The sequence below is a fragment of the Lampetra fluviatilis genome, chromosome 11, assembly GCF_964198595.1.
Source record: "Lampetra fluviatilis chromosome 11, kcLamFluv1.1, whole genome shotgun sequence".
Taxonomy (NCBI): Eukaryota; Metazoa; Chordata; class Hyperoartia; order Petromyzontiformes; family Petromyzontidae; genus Lampetra; species Lampetra fluviatilis.
In genome coordinates this window covers 9177596-9198168 of record NC_136285.1, presented here as the reverse complement: position 1 = coordinate 9198168, position 20573 = coordinate 9177596, and the positions used below count along the sequence as shown (strand labels likewise).

The 20573-nt window shown below is 45.5% G+C and overlaps 1 protein-coding gene across 4 annotated transcripts in view; it reads right to left on the bottom strand.

Moving 5' to 3' along the window:
* LOC144934776 (FERM domain-containing protein 4A-like) overlaps window positions 1–20573 on the bottom strand; it is a 154049-nt gene that overhangs the window by 5826 nt on the left and 127650 nt on the right. For 2 of the 4 annotated variants that reach the window (XM_078860910.1, XM_078860911.1), the window contains exons 13-23: window positions 18242–18380; window positions 17190–17331; window positions 16613–16746; window positions 15141–15263; window positions 12259–12487; window positions 11189–11257; window positions 8259–8496; window positions 7582–7743; window positions 5380–6097; window positions 2553–2736; window positions 1888–1984 (exon numbers count right to left, since the gene is read on the bottom strand). In XM_078860910.1, coding sequence (XP_078717036.1) covers window positions 1888–1984; window positions 2553–2736; window positions 5380–6097; window positions 7582–7743; window positions 8259–8496; window positions 11189–11257; window positions 12259–12487; window positions 15141–15263; window positions 16613–16746; window positions 17190–17331; window positions 18242–18380 — 2235 coding nt within the window. Of the gene's footprint in view, window positions 1–256; window positions 320–1887; window positions 1985–2552; window positions 2737–5379; window positions 6098–7581; window positions 7744–8258; window positions 8497–11188; window positions 11258–12258; window positions 12488–15140; window positions 15264–16612; window positions 16747–17189; window positions 17332–18241; window positions 18381–20573 lie in introns of all 4 variants that reach the window. The other 2 variants (XM_078860914.1, XM_078860913.1) reach the window with 2 other exon arrangements.

Below are 20573 nucleotides of genomic sequence, written 5' to 3'. Positions count from 1 at the left end.
CAAAAATATGCATTACGTGCATATGCCCAAGGGGCATGTGAGAAAGAAAGTTTATTTTAAAGTCTATTCTCTTGTACAAAATACAATGTGCAACACAATTTGCCAATTGAAAACTGAAACAACATTCAAGTCTATGCACTCTTTCAGTATATTTCAATCTCAAACCGTTTTTTTTGTAAAGCTGCCCCATGTATATGAATGTTACTGCAAACGAGTCAAATTGTTTCCTAGTTCATAAGAACACATTCGATGTTACCTGCAGCTTCCCTAGGGCTGCTGAGGAGCCTCTGGGGGGTCCTGAGAGGGAGGGGTGGTATCACTGAGGACGAGGAAGACAGCCGGGAAAACGAGATGCAGAGGGAATGGAAGGTCAGAAGTTACTGAGACTAATCCAGAGGTAGAGCCCAGGAGAAAGGCACAGTGCAGCAACAGCAAGTCACCCACTTCAGTGAATGAACAAAAAACAACAGATTGAAGTCTCGGCAAGGAAGAGAAACAGGAAATTGTAATTTCATAAAAGTGGAATTTCAATTTTGATCAATGCAAACAGCCGTAGCTATATTACTTTTCTCACACACACCATCTCACTGGATATAGATATACACATAGCGTTCTAACTAATCACTACGAATACCAGTTGATTTTGATGTTATAGCTCGGTCTAGTTTTTGCATTTCGACATTTACTGTTGTTGGGTTAACATTACATTCTCACTTATTCTGTTAAATAAGTAACATGCATTGCAGGTTAAGCTCAACAATGTAATAAATGAGGCATAATATTATAAATTCCGTTGTACTAGGGGTGTATTCATGCATAGAGGAAAGTAGCGGGAACATAGACACATTAATTTATAATTCAACAGCCACATCGAACTTATGATACTCATGCTAATATTGGTTTGGAAAGTTCATAGTTTTTTCAGCCTAGGTTTAACACACTAATATAATTATCCAGCAGTAGTTGTTTATACTAACGAACTGTAGAGCAGCGATTTTTACTTTTTGAGGCTCATCGGGCTGAGTCAGCTATATTTAATGGCCAATAGCGCTCCATAATGAGTCGTGTTCGGATGAGCTGACTCATCAGAAGCCCATACCATTAAACAAATTGCCAGTGGGAGGAAAATCTGAGATTGGCGTTCAAGTGACTGGAACATTGGTACAAGTTGTAAGTATCACACCGTAACTGTAACGAATTATATTATTACTCTTTGGTTTATCGGTAAAGTCACGTAGGTAAAAATTAAATAAAACAAATCACGACGTTTCGATCGCAACACAAGCAATCTTGTTACGTGACTTTACTGAGAGAACCAAAGAGTATGGATTCCTGCAGTCACGAAAGCTTCAAATCAAGTTTAAATAATAGTATTCACAGACAAAAATACAAAGATCATCCTTTTACTCTGGACAGACTGTAGGGGAAAATAATGTTCGTGAGAAATAATACACACGTATCCAATTTGCATCTGATTAAAACATTCATTACAGCAGTTGGGATTTAGACTTGATAGCCAAACAACGATAGGAAATATCTATAGGCATTCCGACTGTTGGGGTACATACCTTAACGCGAGCAATCGAGGCAAAATTCTCATTGTATATTTGCTACTAACATTCACCGTGGCTGGATTTGTATTACAGTATGCCGGCCACTACCCCCACTACTCTCCACGCACAACAAGAAGCCACCGTTAGCCTCTAAGTGACGGTCACGTCACCCACCACCACTTATGCCAGGCTGAGCACACACACACACACGTGTCATGCTTGCTCATGAGACTACTACCCAGGTCACTCTTGCTCATAAGACTACCCCCTGCCTCGATTGAGTTCTCACCCCGGTTGAACAAAAACGGAACTTGAAACCTGCGCTCAGGCTCACCTCGTGTGCTGCACAGGCTGGTGTGTGTACGAGGCAGCTTCATCCGCCTGGTGAGCAGGGGACAGCGTGTTTCTCCGACTGCCGCCTCCACACCCGCCTGCCCACATCGACAGGAGGAACAGAGAGCGTTTAGCTGGGGCAAATAGGTTACAGGCGCAATGACAACTCCTTAGCTGCAGCCTGAAACGCTGTTGCACCGCTGTGCCAACAGGTTAACCATTTAACAAATGGGCTCTTGTCAAGCGAGTGCATATCACAGCAGTGCAAGCAACGGTCTCTGTATCGAACCACATCGTAACATCACACGACAGATGTGGCCGTCTCCTACGCCAATGGTCAGCTCGACAGTTCCGTCTGCGGGCAACAATCTCAAACCACGAACCACACAGCAAGAATGCGGTTGCCCCTCTTTGATAATTTGCTGGTCGCCGTCCCCTGGCTTACCAGCCTGTATGTATGTTGAACTTCTTTCGCATCGTACGAAGCCAACCGCGTGGAGCGTAGCTGTTGTGTATGTGTAATATCATGTTATGCTACCTATGGTGTTTTTAAGATTCCAACCAGAGGAAAAAATATGCAAATCACACCACGAGGTTTTTTTTATTTTCTTTTGTGAACCTCGGCCAAACAAAACAAGATCAAGTTGAGAGGAGAGACAGCGGCACCTGTTTGCGTGGGCTTTCTAGGAGGAGGCGAGGCCGCGCCCTGTGGGTAAAGCGCCAGCCGGTCAGCATCTGACCAGACGTGCGAAAGCCTCCGCGGGTCCCGATATGCGTTGCGCTCGTACCAGGAGCGCAGGTGCTCAAGAGTGCTCGTCCGAACGCCTTCCTGGCAGCAGCTACGAACCACCTGTCGTCGGCGCACGTGCAAAAAAACACACAAGGTCACCGCTGAGGCTCTCCGATGTGTCCTCGGGGTTGTATCCGCGCGCGGTTCGGCCGTGACGCCCAACGCTTCGTTGGAAGCTGTTTTAGGAGCTGAATAAACTCGGCAGATGCCGTGCCGAACAACGTGCGGTAACAACACGAAAAATAAAACACTTCAGAGAGCTATACGGCACAGCCGGAAAAAAAACTAATGCAGTGGTAAGGTCACTTTTAAAATGGCATTTAATGATTTAGCACCCACCCCTCTTTCCCTGCCCATGCCATTCTCAAATGAATTGTTACGATTCAGGGTGGCGATTGCATTCAAGAGTTAATTATTTATCTCCTGTTTTACCATCTCATTTGTATTTTCTGATTTCATTCTGTTACAGTTGTAAAGTATATTCACTCCATTAGTCTATATATACCCCTAAGCCATATCATTTGCAATAAACTTTAAGAAATCATACATAATACATCACACCAAAAATGTGATTCTGGTCTTGTGACAGTAATAATACATCATTAGACCTCCTTTGCCAGAACCAAAATATAATAACAAGGTTTTCCCCCTTTTTTCTGGCAACAAAACGGAAACCTTTTTACGAGGAATCATGTCTGCATTAACCACAATACTTGTGGTCAAAATGCAAACAAAAAACACACTGATAATATATGCATTGTCCTTGAAACTGATTGGTCCACACCAGAGACAGCTTTCTTTTGAGCTTCGTCTCAATTGGTGCTAGACCAGAGGACGCCAAAAGGCGTACAGCTGAAAGACGATGCACTATCAGAGTAATGAGGGCTCGGGGTAAGCATCGACATCATTAGACCTCCTTTGCCAGTACCAAAATAGAATAATAGGGTTTTTCCCCTTTTTTCTGTCAACAAAACTGAAACCTTTTTACGAGGAATCGTGTGTGCATTAACCACAATACTTGTGGTCAAAATGCACAAGTATTGTGGTTAATGCACACATGATTCCTTGTAAAAAGGTTTCAGTTTTGTTGCCAGAAAAAAGGGGAAAAACCCTATTATAGTAATAATACATTGTAATGGATAAATCGACGCATCATCATTATAACATGCCTTCTTATATAGAGCTGTCTGTCAATTTTCATGACTTATAAGCGTGGCTGATATGTTGTGCAATCTATTGCACTGGTCCGTGTGAGCGACTGACGACAGCATTTTTTACGTTCTAAGACATAACTCATAGCTTTTTTTTTACCATTTCAGAAGTCTCTCTGTAAGCATCACTTGCTCTGTCCCCTCTGGGGAGGCACAACACCATCTGGCATTCGTGTGCCATAAAAGTTTAAACCTACTGGTCTGTCAGGAAATGTTGTTGATTGTTCAACTGGGAGCATATGAGAGGGCATCTTCTTCTCATTTCTCAGGTGTGACACAAAGAAAGGAATAGATCATCAGCACCAACTCTAGCTCCAGCACGGAGTCATTTGAGTGCAATCCCTCCACAGTGGAATGGCATCGCCACACTTAATAGCATCTACCACAATACCACCGCACATCTTTAAACAATTTTCCTCCAAGTTATATTCCAATGTCATAAGGCAAAAACGTACCCAATTCAGAACCGTCGCCGCTAACAATATACCAACATGTACAAGGACAGCCCTGGAAGATGCCGTCATGAAGTTTCTGAGCTCACTTGATTTGGCCCCTTTTAAATTTTGAGCGTCAATTATACTAAACTTTAAAATTGGCACAACTGGAGTAAGCCAAGTGAAATGAAAAACCAAATCTAATATTACCGGTTTATTTGTATGGTCATTCATGCCTGGGCTTGGCTATCCTTTCACTGCAACTTGAGAACACGATTTCATTTCAGATGGCTGCCCAGATTCAACACCGGAAGCTTATCGGGGGGCCAGTGCAGGGACTATATGTTCTCCCTGAATATTTGTTCGCCCAGGAATTAATTTTTGGTCAGTGCTCAGTTTTCTGTCATGATAGTTTTACTTTCTCAAACCATCTGTTTGGTCCGAACTCTGTGCTAAGCAATGTAGAGCCGGACCCTAACCCTTATTCTTTCCCTTGGGGGCATAGGGCAACAGCATTCGTTTACACCGGCTCAGCACTCCATAATGGCATGAGGTCTGGCAGCAACCTAGCCACCTTGGTGTATATTACTGATAACGAAACAGGGACGATGGACGGCTCACAAAATATCTGGCACTGCACTGAGAGTTGCCGGCAGTCCTGGTTTTGCCATTACGAGTCCAGTTTCTTTGACAATTTAATGATAAATAATACACCGCTCAAGATAATACATGAAGTGCAGTTCTCCCTTCTTCTGCTCGTGTGAGATATTCTTTATCCCTCAATGTCCCAGTTTGTTTTGTACCTCCGAGGTGACAACTCATATGCAGGTATGAAAAATATTCGGAAATTTAACAACAACATCTTTTTTACAAAGACATTGCCCGTAAAAAAATCTCGTGTCAAATTTCCCCAACATACTGAGCCCAAAATGTGCCGGCATTTTTCAACAACAAAAAATTGCCTCGGAAACACAATGGTCTACTCTTCAAAACGCTTTCATTCGAATCATCAACGTCTGCATGACGGCACGCAGAGAGGTGTGTGTCCCCCGCCTCACCTGCGAGCGCGACTGGGTGATGGAGTGCACGATGGCGCCGCCCTCCTGGCGCGCGACCCTCTCGCGGTACATCCCTCCGGCGGTGTACGAGTGCGACGTGCGCACCTGCGCCTTCACGCAGTAGTGTCCCTCGCGTTCGCTCTCCAGGCTGCGCACCACGCAGCGCGAGCCGTCCGCCCGGTCCGCGTATAGCGGGTACTCCTTCACGCGGTACTGCGACGTCGGCAGGTTGTGCGGGAAGCGGTAGAGGCCGGCGCGTCGCGCTCCGCCGACGCCGCCGGGGCCGCCCCCCCCGCCGCCGGGGCCGCCGCACCCCCCGCCGTCGGCGCCCTGCATCTCGCCCCGCGCCTCCGACACGAGGCTCTCCGCCGAGCGGTGCCTCTGCAGCGCCCGCGGGTCAGCGCCGCCCGCCGACGCGCGGCGGCCCAGCCGCGACACGTCGTACGGCGTCCGGCCCGGCCCGCCGTAGTAGCCGCACTCGGAGCTCGACTGGCTGGTGTAGGACGAGCGGTCGTCCAGCGGCAGCTCCGAGCTGTTGCTGCTGCGCGACACGGTGCCCGTGCCGCAGCTCAGGTCGCCGCCGGCCACCGTCGTGCCCTCGGACACCAGCAGCTGGCTCTGAGACTCCAGGCTGCAGCTGCGCTGGCGCAGGTGGGCGGCCGGGAGAGGCTGCTGCTGATGCTGCTGCTGCTGCCCGCCAAGAGTGGACTCGAACCATCTGTAATGTGCAAGAAGGTAAGGTGTCAGAAGCGACCTGGCCATAAATGATAGTTCAACGAAGTTGCTTATTATCACGTGGAAATGTATGGCAGTCAAATACTTTAAACGCATTTTTCTAAATGTGAAAGTAAAAACTGGAGGAACCAGAGAAAAATCCACGTGACCACGGGGAGAACATGCAAACTCCAATATGCAGGCGTCAGGGTTTGGATCGAACCCATGTGTTCCTGTATACTCGGCTAGGTAGTTAACGTCAAACCATCACGGCGCCTAAAATTGAAGCTGTCAACAGTAAAACTGACTTCCTACTCAGGTAGTGCTCATCTCCTGTTTACCACCCAGCTCAAGTGGTGGTAATTACACATTGCTATGGTAGGGGCGAGTTTATCCATAACAAATCACTGATTATTAATTCCACAAGGAGATATGATGGGCTGAGTCGACCCTGAACCAGCATTTGAACTCACGACCTTTGGATTGCAAGCTGTTCACTCTACCCCTGAGACATCTCTTAAGGGAGCTGTGATTGGATCGATAGAATAGAGAGTGTCAGCTAAGCGGTGTGTGGATTTGTCTTTCCACAATCATAGAAATGTTAAATTTTCCAAAGTAAATTTAAACTGCCAAATAACTTCATGTTTCATTAAAAATGTATTTGATGGTCCTTTATTACACGAGACAAAACATTTGAAATGAACATCATTTAATGTTGAACTTAATAGCCAACATCTGAGGACTGTTTACAAGGTACAGACATTCGACATTTTAGGCACGGTTATAGTTAAGACCTTGTGATCAAACTATGTACGTCAAGAAGAGACATGTGAAGATTTACCCACCTTGCATTTCGTTTGATTGTCATGATTCGACGCAAGAACTGATTTTTTTTTTTATTTCCACTTTATTCATATAGAACCCAGAGTTGCTGCAGGGCCCACGTGAACCCATCAAATATGCCCGCGCATGCAGAATATGATCCACGCAATGTGAGCATAAAATTAGCTTTTTTGTCCATGAATCGATGCGTCGTAAAAATCCTACTCATGACTGCTCGTAGTAATTGGCAATTTCTAAAATCTTTTGAATCTTTTCCCAAAATGTTATCGCGATTCTGTTGTCGTCGTCATATCACGCTGCACCATACTCCATTGGAGAAGAAACAAGCTAGCAAAGAGCTACCAATTAAAATCCCATCATTTCACTTTCGTTCTACACAGTATGGTGCAGTACTTTATCAACTACTCTGCTTCTAAGAGAAGTTATATTCCGAATTCTCAGAGCTGGTATTTAACCAATCTATGACCGTAACCAAATTTAACGTCATGTTTTTGTGCGCGCAGTCGTTGTTGGCTGGGCAGGGACCATCAACTCTCTACAATTGAGAACCTCGTTCGAGCACAGATTTGAGTGCATGATCACAGCGTTGGCAGCTCAGCGTTGTCACCTCAATAGCACGATAACCGGGGCTGTTTAGACACTGACCGTTGGTGCTGGCTGAAGGGGATGGCACGAGTACGCGCGTCTGGAGTGGACGGCACGCTGGACGAGTCCCAGCGAGGACCGGCCTTCACCGGGCTGCTCTGCAGGGAGCCCGTTCCCTTAGCTCGCTGGCAGCCCGGCTGGTGCGACGGACTTCCCAAGGGGCTGTGAGATACAAGCCAGCAATCAAGCGCTCTTTTCAAAGCTGCCTCCCTTCTATACGCCATTCACAGAGCAACACTGCAGCTCTAGGCAATGCCACTATGGTCTAGGCCAGGGGGTCGGCAACCAAAATAATAAGAGCCATTTTTTTGGGGGGTAGGGGAAACCCTCAATATTTCAAGAGCCACAAAGCACCGCATGCACCTCCTGAGCCACGCATTGCTTGACCCCTGCCCATGGTAAACTGGACTCCCACGGTAAACTGGACTTCCATGGTATACTGGTCAGGGGTCAGCAACTAAAATAACAAGAGCCATCTTTTTAGAATTCGGTAAAAGACTCAGATAGTATGAATAGACTCAATATTTCCAGGGCCGCAAAGCAGTCCTTAAAGAGCCGCACTCCAGAGCCGCAGGTTGTCGACCACTGGTCTAGGCAATACCTGCATATGCGTATGTATGTATATATATAAAGGAGCTTTTGATATTTCACGTGGCCTCAAGGAGCGATGCCGTCACCTGGACATGGTGTGTCGGAGCAGGGGTTTGCGAGGGCGATCGTAGGGCTCGTCCAGCGAGGACTCGGCCCAGCTTCCGGACTTGGACGGGGAGGAGGGGTCTCCGCGAAAGGACTGCTGCCGGCGCAGGCCCTCGAGCGACGTGGGCGGAGAGGGCCGGGCGTAGCCGCCCAGCAGCGGCGGCACGAGACGCTGCGGGGACAGCAGCGAGGAGAGCAGGCTGCTCCGCGGGGAGTCCTCTGCGGGGAGGAACGACGTGTCGGGGAGGAGAGAAATCGTGCATGCGGACTGATGAGTTGCTCACGGCCACCTTTGCAGCAACACGGTGCAAGCAGCCATTGTTAATCGACTACAGACGCAGAAACAGGCATTATAACCACGTACAGACTGCAGTGTAACGGTTGGCACACTAAACTTGTAATCCAGAGGTCGCAGGTTTGACCTCCCTGCACGGAAGTTAAAAAAGACGGGCACGTGTTTTAAATGTCTACGCTCTGTCCACCCAGAAGTAGAATCAGAATCTTTATTTAGGCTGGAGGAATCCGATGAGCTATGGAGCTCTTTTCACAAATCTGGGCACCACATTTCGATTTAAAGCTTTCGTGACTGCAGGGATTCATCTTCTTGGTTCTTTCGGTAAAGTCACGTAGAATGGAAATAGGAGACAGAGTCTGATCTGTTATCCACCTGAGGACGGCTGCTTGCGTTGTGGCCGAAACGTCGTGAGATTTATTTTATTATGTTTTATTTTTATTATTTTATTATTTACATTCTACGTGACTTTACCTGTGCACCACAGTTAAGCGATCAGCAGGTCGCGTTAAAGTGGGGTAAAATAGACATACGCCCAACTCTTCCAAGGTGACTCAGCCAGCGTGGTGGAGGAGTAGGCCAAAATACACTCTGGTGGGGCTCTCTAGAGCTCCCCTCGAGAGGAGGTATTTTGTAAGCAGTGGCGTGAACGATAAGTTGCGAGGCTGCACACGAACAACCTTAAGCGAATTCACAACTGGATAAGGGCCTCCACACGGTGTGGTTCGTGAGGGTTATTTGACCATACTTCATCACGCCGATCAACACAGGTTAATCAAGGTGGGGAGCATACACGTAGGGACATAGATAATGGAAGTGCAGTACAACAATGGATTTGTTTGCACCTGCACTCCATATGACAACCCATTTGTACACGGTGGCCACCCATATGCAGACGATCCATGCCCAAGCCTGAATGACGTCTGAGATCTGATGAGATTCGGTAGATTCTAGGCAATTTGGCATATGTGTATATATGTAATAAATAATGCTCAACCACCTTTGTAGCTGCGATTTATAGCAGCTATCGTTAATATATTACAGATGCAAAAATAGGCATTATGACCACAAGATTTTGAAACTGTATGGTTCAGGTTAGGAAAAATACTGTAAAAAAAGAGCCTCACTGCATGAATTTTGGTACATCAAAAGTATGAATCATAATGACTCATGTGCACAGAAAATAAATCACATGTAAGAAGCAGACAGAACATTTTTGAAATTAGATAAACAGCAGGCACAAAAACGCAGCCACACAAGTTCATGCTCACACGCTACTGCTGACGGAAAGGCCTCTGTCAGAAGGAACTCAAGAGGATATTTTTGGCCTACTCTTCCGCACTGGCCAGATGACTTGGAAGAGGTGGGAGTATGCACACTTTTCCCCCACTGTGATGAACCCATTTGTACTGCTGGGTGAACAAAGGCGGGGGAATTTAAGGACACTTGCTCACGGTTTAAACTGCCACACCGGGAGATCGAACCGGCAAGCTCTGGATCAGAGGTCGCAAACGGGTTTTGATTCCGTACCCGGCCGCACCAGGGTCGCAAATGGGTACCCGTACCCGGCCGGGTATGGGTACCCGTTCCCTACCCGTACCTGTACCCTACCCGAAATGAGTGACAAACGGTTACTCACCAGTGACTCACGGCCTACCCGTACCTGTACCCAGCCGCACCAGGGTCGCAAACGGCTACCCGTACCCGTACCCGGCCGGGTACGGGTAGCCAGGTATCGGGCAGGGTACGGGTATCGGGTACCCGGTTGCGACCTCTGCTCTGGATTGCTCTGGAAGTTCAGTGTGCTGCCCATTACACCGGGGCAGCATCTAATTCTGTTATTAAAACTCATAGGGAGATCTCGACGTTTCGGCTGGCTGGCCTTCTTTAGTAACTCCTTGGCCAGTCAGCTGACATGTTCTTTTCCTCTCAGTGACAGTAAAAAAAAAACTGAGTATGAAGTTTAATTGTCATGTTATGCACAAATTCAATGAAGCAGCAGCAATTTGATAGCATAATAATATTTATATGTAAGCCCGATGTCCATCGATCAATTACACTGCAACGAAGGCATACTTAATTATAATAATTTATAAGCCACATCAGTCTACTGCTGGGTGACGGCTCACCACACCGCAGAATATTCGCTGGTTGTTTGACCATACTTCACCATGCTGGTCAGTGCGGCTGGGTGAAGGCGGAGTGGGGTCAGTACGTATTAATAATAATTTAACGCTGCATTGAATTTGCCATGCGCCGCACAAAACTCGCTCATTTTCAAACAGAGAGAATGGCCCAGAGGCAATGAGGAACCACAGACAAGCGTGAAGGCAGCCAGGCTGCCAACAATTGCCCAAGCACTGCAGTCCTCTGTATATTAAGACAGTTTCAGCAAATTAATGAGTGTATATACATTACTATATTGACAAATATTTGAATTTCAAGTCCTTGCAAAATTATCAAGTATATGTATATAAACATTCATGTAATTTTACGTGAAAAGAATGCATACGTAGAGCGTATATTTGTTCTACATGACTTGCTTGTTCTCTCTATTATTGGAATCTGCTGCTGCCAATCTTTGCCGTGTGCAGTTCTAGCGAGCGTAAATTTATTTACCGTCTTCCAGAGCCGAGGCTTCGGCAAGCGAGCTGCCATCTGACTGCACGTCAGAGTGAATGTTTTCCTCTGCAATGAGAAAAGAGATTCAAGACATCTCTAAGCCAATCACTGCTGCACCGCACCCGATGCAATTAAAAGTATAATGATTGATGGCGACACTTAATATTGATGCTGCTTGCCCCTTGATTGAATAATGCCAACATTAACTGCCCTCTATGGCTCTCAGCCTGTAATGAATACCCAAAGTGTACATTAACACAGTTTTGGTAGACTGCCATTTACCAAATGTGGTATTGACAAATGCAGTTTATCCTCTCGTAAGCTAACTTAACACTGCCATCACCTTTACTCCGAACCCATGTTTTATATGTATCGTGAACCCTGTTTTGGTCGCATAGCAACATGTACAATCTCATTTAATCGTAGAGCTAAAGGGAATGTAAGTAATTGGGCCAATTTAATTCAGCACGTTAATACTTCACACCGTTGCATCTGTTTAGATATGAATTAAACAACTACTAAAAGATTATCAAGATGCACTCCAAATCATAAATTGCACCACAAATGATAAAATTGTACTCCACATAACCGTTCTTTATTTAATTTGTCGACAATCTTATTAAATAGAGTAACTATTGTATATGCACATGATGGCTACTATATGTTTCTTGTATGTTTGGAAATACACTATTCTTATGGATGACAAGCAAATGGATATAAATCTTCAAATACAGCCGAAAGGGCGTTCAGACTACAAGTAATTTTTGTCAAAGGAAGATTTTAAAATACAATTTAATGTCTTTAGTATTGACGTAAAATGGGAGAAGGGTAGCTTTAAGGACACAACCCTCGATTTCAAATAAACGTCTATTCTCTGGTGTATATGATGCTCCGGAAATTATGACGCACTCCACATTTCGTGCCCGGCGTCATTAAAATTATGCAAATATTGTCTTGTACACACACGCGCACAGCAACTGGATTATAAGACGCAGCTTTTGCTTTAATCTACCAGGGAAGCCAGTGTGTCTTACAATAATATGGTAATGGTGAAATGTAGTCATCACCATCTCCGATGTGGGAAGTCCGCTTCGTGGGTTCCTGCCCCGCACGGAGCCGGTACTGGTTGATGGCTGCCTCGATGTCCTGGAGTTTGCGCACCGAGTTCTGGTAGGAGGACTTGCGCTGCTTGCGAGCCTTCTTGCTCACACCAGGGTCACTGGCCAAGCGCTTGGCTGCCTCCGTGATCTGGGACTGGATGGCAAAGTCTCGTTCCAGCCTCTCCAGCTCAGCCTCCTGCCAACGTCCAGGCGTACACACGGACAGACGCAGACACGTACACACACAGGCACTGACGCGCGAGACCAAGTACTGGCCCTTCCAAGCTCAGCCTCCTACCAACATCAAAAGCACACACGACCACACATTGCAAATGCCATTCATAAAAAATATATTATTGACAAATAGAGTATATTTTCTGTTAAGCTAACTTCATAACACTGTTGTAATCTTTACTCCTGAAAAATTATTAAATAAATCAATTGCACAATGAGATGCATTCTCACCGAGTCAAAGGGACTGTATCGTGGTTCAGCTGACTTTAACGTGTTAATAATTCACATCATTGCATATTTTCATACCTAAAAAAAATTAAAACTCATTAAGTTCTACCCCAAATAATTATAATAGGGGAGGATTATGACCAGGTCAGCCTCATGGCAATGTCGAGCTACGTAAAGCGTGACACACAAAGACACATGCACATGAACTCAAATACCAGTGTCTCAAGATCAGCCTCCTGCCAACACACACACACAGACCATGGCAAATATCTATTGTCAAATGAAACGGTTGTATTGAGATAAAAAAAAAGTATTCTTGAACCAATTAAATTGACTCTTGGGGCAAGTGTTGTCCGTGTTGTTGGCGAGCACCTATTAAGGACATCATCATGCACGAGGACATGCCCAGCCATATATCTCCCCAGTGCTGATGTGTACACACTGCAGGAGGTATTCATTTAATGCTGAGTCAACGTAGATGATGCCCAGGACCGGTTCAGCTAATCCACACATATGCTCGCCATGACCAGGAATCAAAGTCAGGTTACGCAGTTTGTAGCACAGTGTGGTAACCACTACACTTCTGCTCCGCACACCCACACAGACATGCACAAAGGGCCAAAATACCAGCTTCTCCAGGCCAGCCTCCTGCCAAGTACAAAACAAATGCAAAGATCCCCCGTATAGCTTTAACAAACTTTTGGGGCAAGTGCTGTCCGCGAGCACTTATGAAGGCCGGAACGGTACATGAGGGGGTGGGGGTGGCCAGCACCACGCCCGGCCGCCTTTGTCTCCCAAGTGGCAATGTTTACATACCACACCAGGTATCTATTTTAGGCTGAGTCGATCTAGGGGAGGCCCAGGACCGGTTCAAATAATCGTAACTGGTGAGCGGGAATCGAACTCTGGTAGCTGGGTTCGAATCGCAGCGTGCTAACCACTATCAACATCGAAGCACACACATGCACAGAAACTCAAATACCACCACTTCATTGGAATTTAATGGCTTCCACATGATATAAAAAAAATATCAAGAGATGATCTCTGGTTCACATTTTGAGCCATGCCCACCGAATGGAAGAAGTTTAATATGTTCCACCTCTTCTCCGTGAAAATTACCTTCAACTGTCAATCGCCATTGCTCATCTAACTCTGTCCATGACTCAACAACCCATTACACTGGTCAACAAAAAAAACATTTTTTTTGGCCTGGACTTTTGCAGCTGTTTTAGACTAATTTCAGGGTGCCGATTCCAAATCTGATCTCAGATTTGCTCTATCACATCTCATTTTATGCTATCGGCATACCCCATTTTCATTGATTTTACCCGAAATTAACTGTCACTTATCATTGCAAGTGGTTGCGAGTCAGTGACTGCTTTAGTGTTAAAATATGGTGCTGTATTTTTAGGATAGTGTGTTTATAATATCATTTTATGTAGATATCCACATTTATTTAATATTTTTCTTCTGCAGTTTTTATTGAAAATGCAATATTTGATAACTCAAAAAGCTGATGTGATAGACAAAAACTGATGCCAGATTTGGAATCAGCACCCCAAAATTACCTTAAAACCATTGGAATACCTTATGCCAGAAAAGTGTGTTGACCAATGTTATCAATCATTTCAATATCACCCCAGTGTCACTTATGCAGTTAAAGTTCAAGTGCCGATATTGATGGGACCTTTTTTCCAGTATAAAAGTATAAAATGTAAGAGTAGGTCTTACCATTTATGACAATAAAACAGCTATTAACATGTTCAAACACCAAATAAGTAATGCATATATAATCAGAGCATGTTTGTTTTCACGTTCACGACAATATATGTGCGGTTAATGCGGACTTGATTCCTTGCAAAAGGTTTCTATTTTGCGTTTGAACATCTCAACACCTGTTTTATTGACAGAAAAGGTAAAAGCTATTGTTATTTTTCCTGGGACATTCACTTTTGATGGATAATAGAAACAATTCCTTCTCAACCCTGATTCCCGAATCTCGCGAGTTTTTGGTTCAAGAATCCTATCTTCGTCTCATTTTAACCAACTAATTTGCATTTTTTTCTCGTAAATCGTTGCCAACTTTGCACCGTTGTGTGTACTCCATTAGTCTAAATGTAATGTTGGTATATCATCTCCATATTGCTCTTGGAATTTACAGACCTTTTATTAATCCGCTAGCGAATGAAGGCTGTGTCGTTGTGGAGCTTGATTGACCATACTTGACGATGCCGGTCAGCGAGGGTTGCACATATAATTTGCACAACATTGTGGGTAACAGACTCTCTCGTACACAATTCGATGCACGCAATATGAACAAAGGAAGCTGCTGTTAATCGAGCAAATTACACCCGAGTCGTCATTTCATTCACGAGCCTTCTGCTCACCTCGCCACGCATGATGATCTTGTGCTCGTCCAGCTTGAAGGAGGTTCCCACTCTCCTCCGGACGGACGGAGCTTTCTCACCCAGAGCCAGGGGGAACTCCTCGGGAAGCTTTCCCGTCAGGTCCTGAAAGTCAACAATGATCCGGGGGGGGGGGGGGGGGCGGGGTGGGAGGGGGTCACAAGAAATCCTGAATTTAAGATTTGAACGCGTTAATTTGTAATCTTTTCGCTGCTGGAGTGATGTCACGAGATCAAGTAAGTCACAGGACGTCTCCATAGACAACCCTCGCTGACCACTGCATAACACCGTATGTTAGACAGGTCCCGGAGGAAGATATCACTAAACTATTTGTGAGATCTCTTCCAGAGAGCTTGTGATATCCACACAGCCAGGGATGAAATTTCCCTACATGCCCTGCTGCAGGAACAAAAAGGTTCATCGTGCGGCTTTCAAATTTTTCATCAAATATTTTAGAATTCTCACAGCGGAAATTTAGCAAAAAAAGTAGCGAAAAGTCACGTTAAAACGATCATCGCACTCCACGCGAGATTCCGGGTTGGAATCCATTCAGATTCCTGGATTGGAACACGACCTCGGCGGTGCCCGCTCAATCCTCTGACCCCCAAAGCCACCAGACCACCTCACAATGTGTTCCTGCAAAGCTTTAGTAAGGAAATCGGGTTTTTGCTATTATGAAAATAGTCCACGTAACATTGCATCACATTGTTTAACAAGTCATTTTGTAAGTTACCTGACAATATGTATAATTTAATCCTAAAACAAATAAATGTAAGTTAATATATCATGCAACGAATAATTCTAGAAAACATACAGCGAACAATTTATTTCATGCAAGGGAGACCTTCATCAAAATGTTTTTTGTGTTAAATACGAATTTGGGCTTCCTCTGCACCTCCGATTAGCAGGGTTGGCTATATTCTTTGGTTCTTTCGGTAAAGTCGCGCAGATAGAAAATAATAAAATGAAAATAATACAAATGATAAAATAAAAATAATAAAAGTACAAATGAATAAAAACCAAAAACTCAAGACGTTTCTATTTTTATTATTATTTCTTATTTTATAATTTTCTATCTACGTGACTTTACCGAAGGAACCAACGAATATGAATTCCTGCAGTCACGAAAGTTTTAAGTCAAAGGTTTGGCTATGTACGGTGCGAAAGAAGTTCAACGTACATACATAATGTAAAACACGTAACATCCCTTTGCCAATCCAATACTTCATGGCCATACTTCACCAGCCTGGTGAGTGCCGGTTGGTGAAATGGGGGGCCCAGGACAGCACCGGTTTCGATATTGCTTGCCACAAGTGTTAGACATAGCCAGCAAAGTTCATATCACATTGCAGCAACCATAATGCCACTGTTTCAAATTCGAGTAAAGCAGGATCATGCACATCCCAAATACGAGTGTCACCACTGGCTGGAAGGGCTGTTGGCGCTGCACTCACGGCCTCTCGCAGGCAGACGAGGCGAAGTTCCTCCACCCGGAGTTTCAGGGTGTCCTCCAGGGCATCTCGTCGTGACTTGAGTGCCGTCATGAGGTCCTTCCGTGCCTCCTGGCTAATCTCAGACTCTTGTGATCCTGTGGACAGAATTTCACAAGATGAACACAACTCAGCATTCGCCTGATACTTTGCTCCAGGAAGCAATAGGCGAGATTATTGCAAATTCTTTTTCAAGTGCAACTACATCCCACCCTTGACGAAGTGGATCAGTCTCCAAGGTCGTCCTTATCTGATTCGTACCATCTGTTATGCCCCTTCTTAACAATTGGCACTTAGGCATTGGCCAGAATTTTATTCATCCTTTGCCAAAGCCACAATGGCGAAGTGGCAGCCAAGTGAGGAAACGCACGCACGAAGGGAAGGATTAGTTCAAACGCAGCGCAGGCGAAAAAGCCGCGATTCACCATTCCACACACAAGTGCACTCATGCATATGGACATTTTCTGTAGGTGGGCAACGATTAGATATGAATGCCCCCACTGAAGTAAACACAAAGCAATGGAAGCAGCACGCCGCGTACCGGACGAGAAGAGGCTGCCGTCGCTGCCGCTGATAATCTTGCTCTCGCTGCCCATGCTGGCAAGGCCCGACGTGCTCAGTGATCCCAGCTCGGTGAGGTCGATGGCGATCTCGCTGAGGCTCCTGGCCACTGGGATCTTTGCCTTGAGACAGACGTTGAAGATAAAGTCACTCATTGGTTCCTCCATTCATTCTAGATTTGAAGCTTTTGTGACTGCAAGGATTCATATTCATATGTTTTTTCGGTAAAGTCACGTAGGTAAAAAAAATAAAATTAATAAAAGTAAAATAAAATAAAAATTCCACCTGAAGACGGAAGCGTGTGTTGCCTACAAAACGTCGTGAATTTTTATTTTATTTTACTTTTATTAATTTTAATTTTTTACCTACGTGACTTTACAGAAAAAACCTAAGAATATCCTCCACTCATGCGAGGGGGGCCCCAGGAGACAAACTAAACAAAAACTAGATCCTAAACTTTGTCTATTTTACCAGGTAAGGCCCAATGAGCTATGCAGCTATTTTTCAGAAGTGACCTGGCTATTACAAATGATAGCTCAATTAAGTGGCTTATCATCATGTGCAAACAGACATCATGGTCGGGATCGAACCTATGACCTCCTGTACACCAGGCGAGGTAGCCAACCAACGTACAACAGGAAATTTAACAATTCTTTCTGTGCTTCTCTTCTCGCGCTGCCCACCTTTGGCACTCCCTCCCATCGGGTCTTTAAACAAGTCCTTATATCCTTGCTCCGCTCAAGAACCATTCTTTCTCATCTATTAAACTTTTCAAGAGTGCTATTTTTATTCTAACCGTCTTGGCATCCGGGCCTTCGGGCACGCACTCTGCTAACGTGGTAAAGAAAAAGCGGGCAGGACAAATAAACACCACCAAGCCGAAGTGATACGCAGCACTGCCTACACCATACAGCTGACATTGTTACTTTACCTCGTTAACTTGGTAAGGAGTCGCGTACCACGAGACTCTGAAGAGAGATTAACCTCCGACAAAAAATCCTCAAGGGAGTGAAGCAATGCACGCAGCCGTACCTTGCTCTGCTTTCGGTCCAGATAAAACTGATGCTGGCCAATGGCCATCACCCAGATGGACTTGATGAGCGCAGGGCTGGCGTACCACGTGTGCACTGTGATGCCGCTCTGTGCGAAAGTGCGTCTGCTCACAGTTAACCTACGGGGAAGGGGGTGGCGTGGTGTTGAGAGATGGGCACATGAACACAAGCAGTTCCCCAAGAAGCAGGTTGCATGCAAATGAAACAACGGGATAAATCCGAGTATACACTGTGATGTATTTTACATTTTGCCCACCGTCACGTGCAGCGTGTTGCACGATAATAAATCATGTTCGCGTGATCCAAAAGAGAGAGAGAGAAATGAAGCATGGTGCGGGGAGTTTGTATTACCGTGTTCAAGAAATTTAATTCAATCACTTTTCGTGGAATCATGTCAGGATATTAAAAGATCTCTTGCGTGCGTCTTTAACTACTCCGAGGCCGGAGGGAGAACGCTATGAATAATTGGCTGCTCAGCACCTGCAGTACGGCTGGACTCAAGCATGGAAACACATTTGTCTTTTAATGCAGAGCTCACACATGGTCTATGCGAGAGCCAGATGTGGCTCATTGGGTCAATTTGAATGTATTAAAATGAAGCACCTTCATTAACTGCCCTCTTTAGAAGGGTGCTCAAATATTAAGCCCAAATCTTTTCCCAGGGTAGAAGGGCAATGTAGTTGGTGAACAGGATTCATGTCACAATTCACCGCCCACCAGTGATTCGATGAATTGCCACGAGAGTCGGTTTCCAATTTAAGACTCAATTATATTTTGGCCTCATTAAATTGCACCACAACAATGTCGTGCGCTTGTTCGACAGGCAAAGGGACTACGGTGATTAATAACGTACCACTGTTTCAAGGTAGCCGTCACTCTTCCAAGGTAAAAACTATTGCCTGATATGTTTGTACCAAAACATTTTGATTGATTATATTACCTAACAAAAAAAATTGTTCACATTACATCTGTCATTGCATGTGAGCATACATATATTGACATGCGAGGAGAGTCATCTACAGTTCCACGGTATACCTTTTCAGGCCATGACAGCAAGTGCTGTCAGTGAGCACCTATTAAGGCCACTGCGTTACACGAGGGGGTGGTGTTGCTAGAACCATGCCCAGACACCTTTGTCTCCCTGGTGCAGATGTTTACACACCGCACCAGCTACTTATTCTAAGGCCAAATCGACCGACGGGAGGCCCAGGACCAGTGTCAGATATTCGCCACTGGTATTTGGCATGAGTAGGACTCGAATTCAGGTTGCTGGGCTCTGCTCCCCACATACTCGTATAACACACACGGGGAACTCAGCAGCAGAGGTCGCAACCGGGTACCCGATACCCGTACCCTACCCGATACCCGGCTACCCGTACCCGGCCGGGTACGGGTAGCCGTTTTCGACCCTGGTGCGGCCGGGTACGGGTACGGGTAGGCCGTGAGTCACTGGTGAGTAGCCGTTTGTCACTCATTTCGGGTAGGGTACGGGTACGGGTACCCATTTGCGACCCTGGTGCGACCGGGTATGGGTACGGGTAAGGAATCAAAACCCGTTTGCGACCTCTGCTCAGCAGACAGTTTTGGCTCTAGTTCTTAGTGACTCTGTGCCCACACCCTTGCATCCTGAGCAGATCTTTCTTTATTCCGAGCAGGCCCTCCAGTGGGCATCAGCAATGATCTGCACAGCAAACCATAATGATACATCTAAACACAAGCATATGTGCTAAAGATTGCTGTTTTAATGCAGTTGCTAAAGCCCGGCAGCTGGGCTCTGCACGTATCCACATTCCTTCCCATTACAAGTTGCTCGGAATAAAGCATCTGGAAATAATTGCAGTGCTATTGGTATGGAGGAGACAGCCTTATGCTTGTGATTGGATGGAACCCTGCCTTGCAAAGTGACACCCAGACAGATTTAAATACCCAGTTGCATGGCTACGAGTTTTCAGATCCCTGCAGACTGCTGGGGATGTCTAAAAGCATGAAATGCACAATGACATGCCCTGCCTCGAGTTGAGCATCACAAAAAGGGTCACAATTCACATATACTACTCCAGGTAAGGTAATATAAAGGTACAGCCCTGCAATTGCTTGCTCATGGCACTGCTGGCAGAAGAGCCTCGGCGAGATTGAACTCTGGAGATCCCCTCCAGAGGGTATTTGGCCTACTCTTCCACGCTGGCCAGACGTGTAAGACAAGGTGAAAGTACTCACGCTTCATCCCACCACACCCTATATGCCGATCAACTTACTGTAGCACGGTTGGCTATATACGGTGCAAAATAAGTTCAACATGCATGCATACGTGG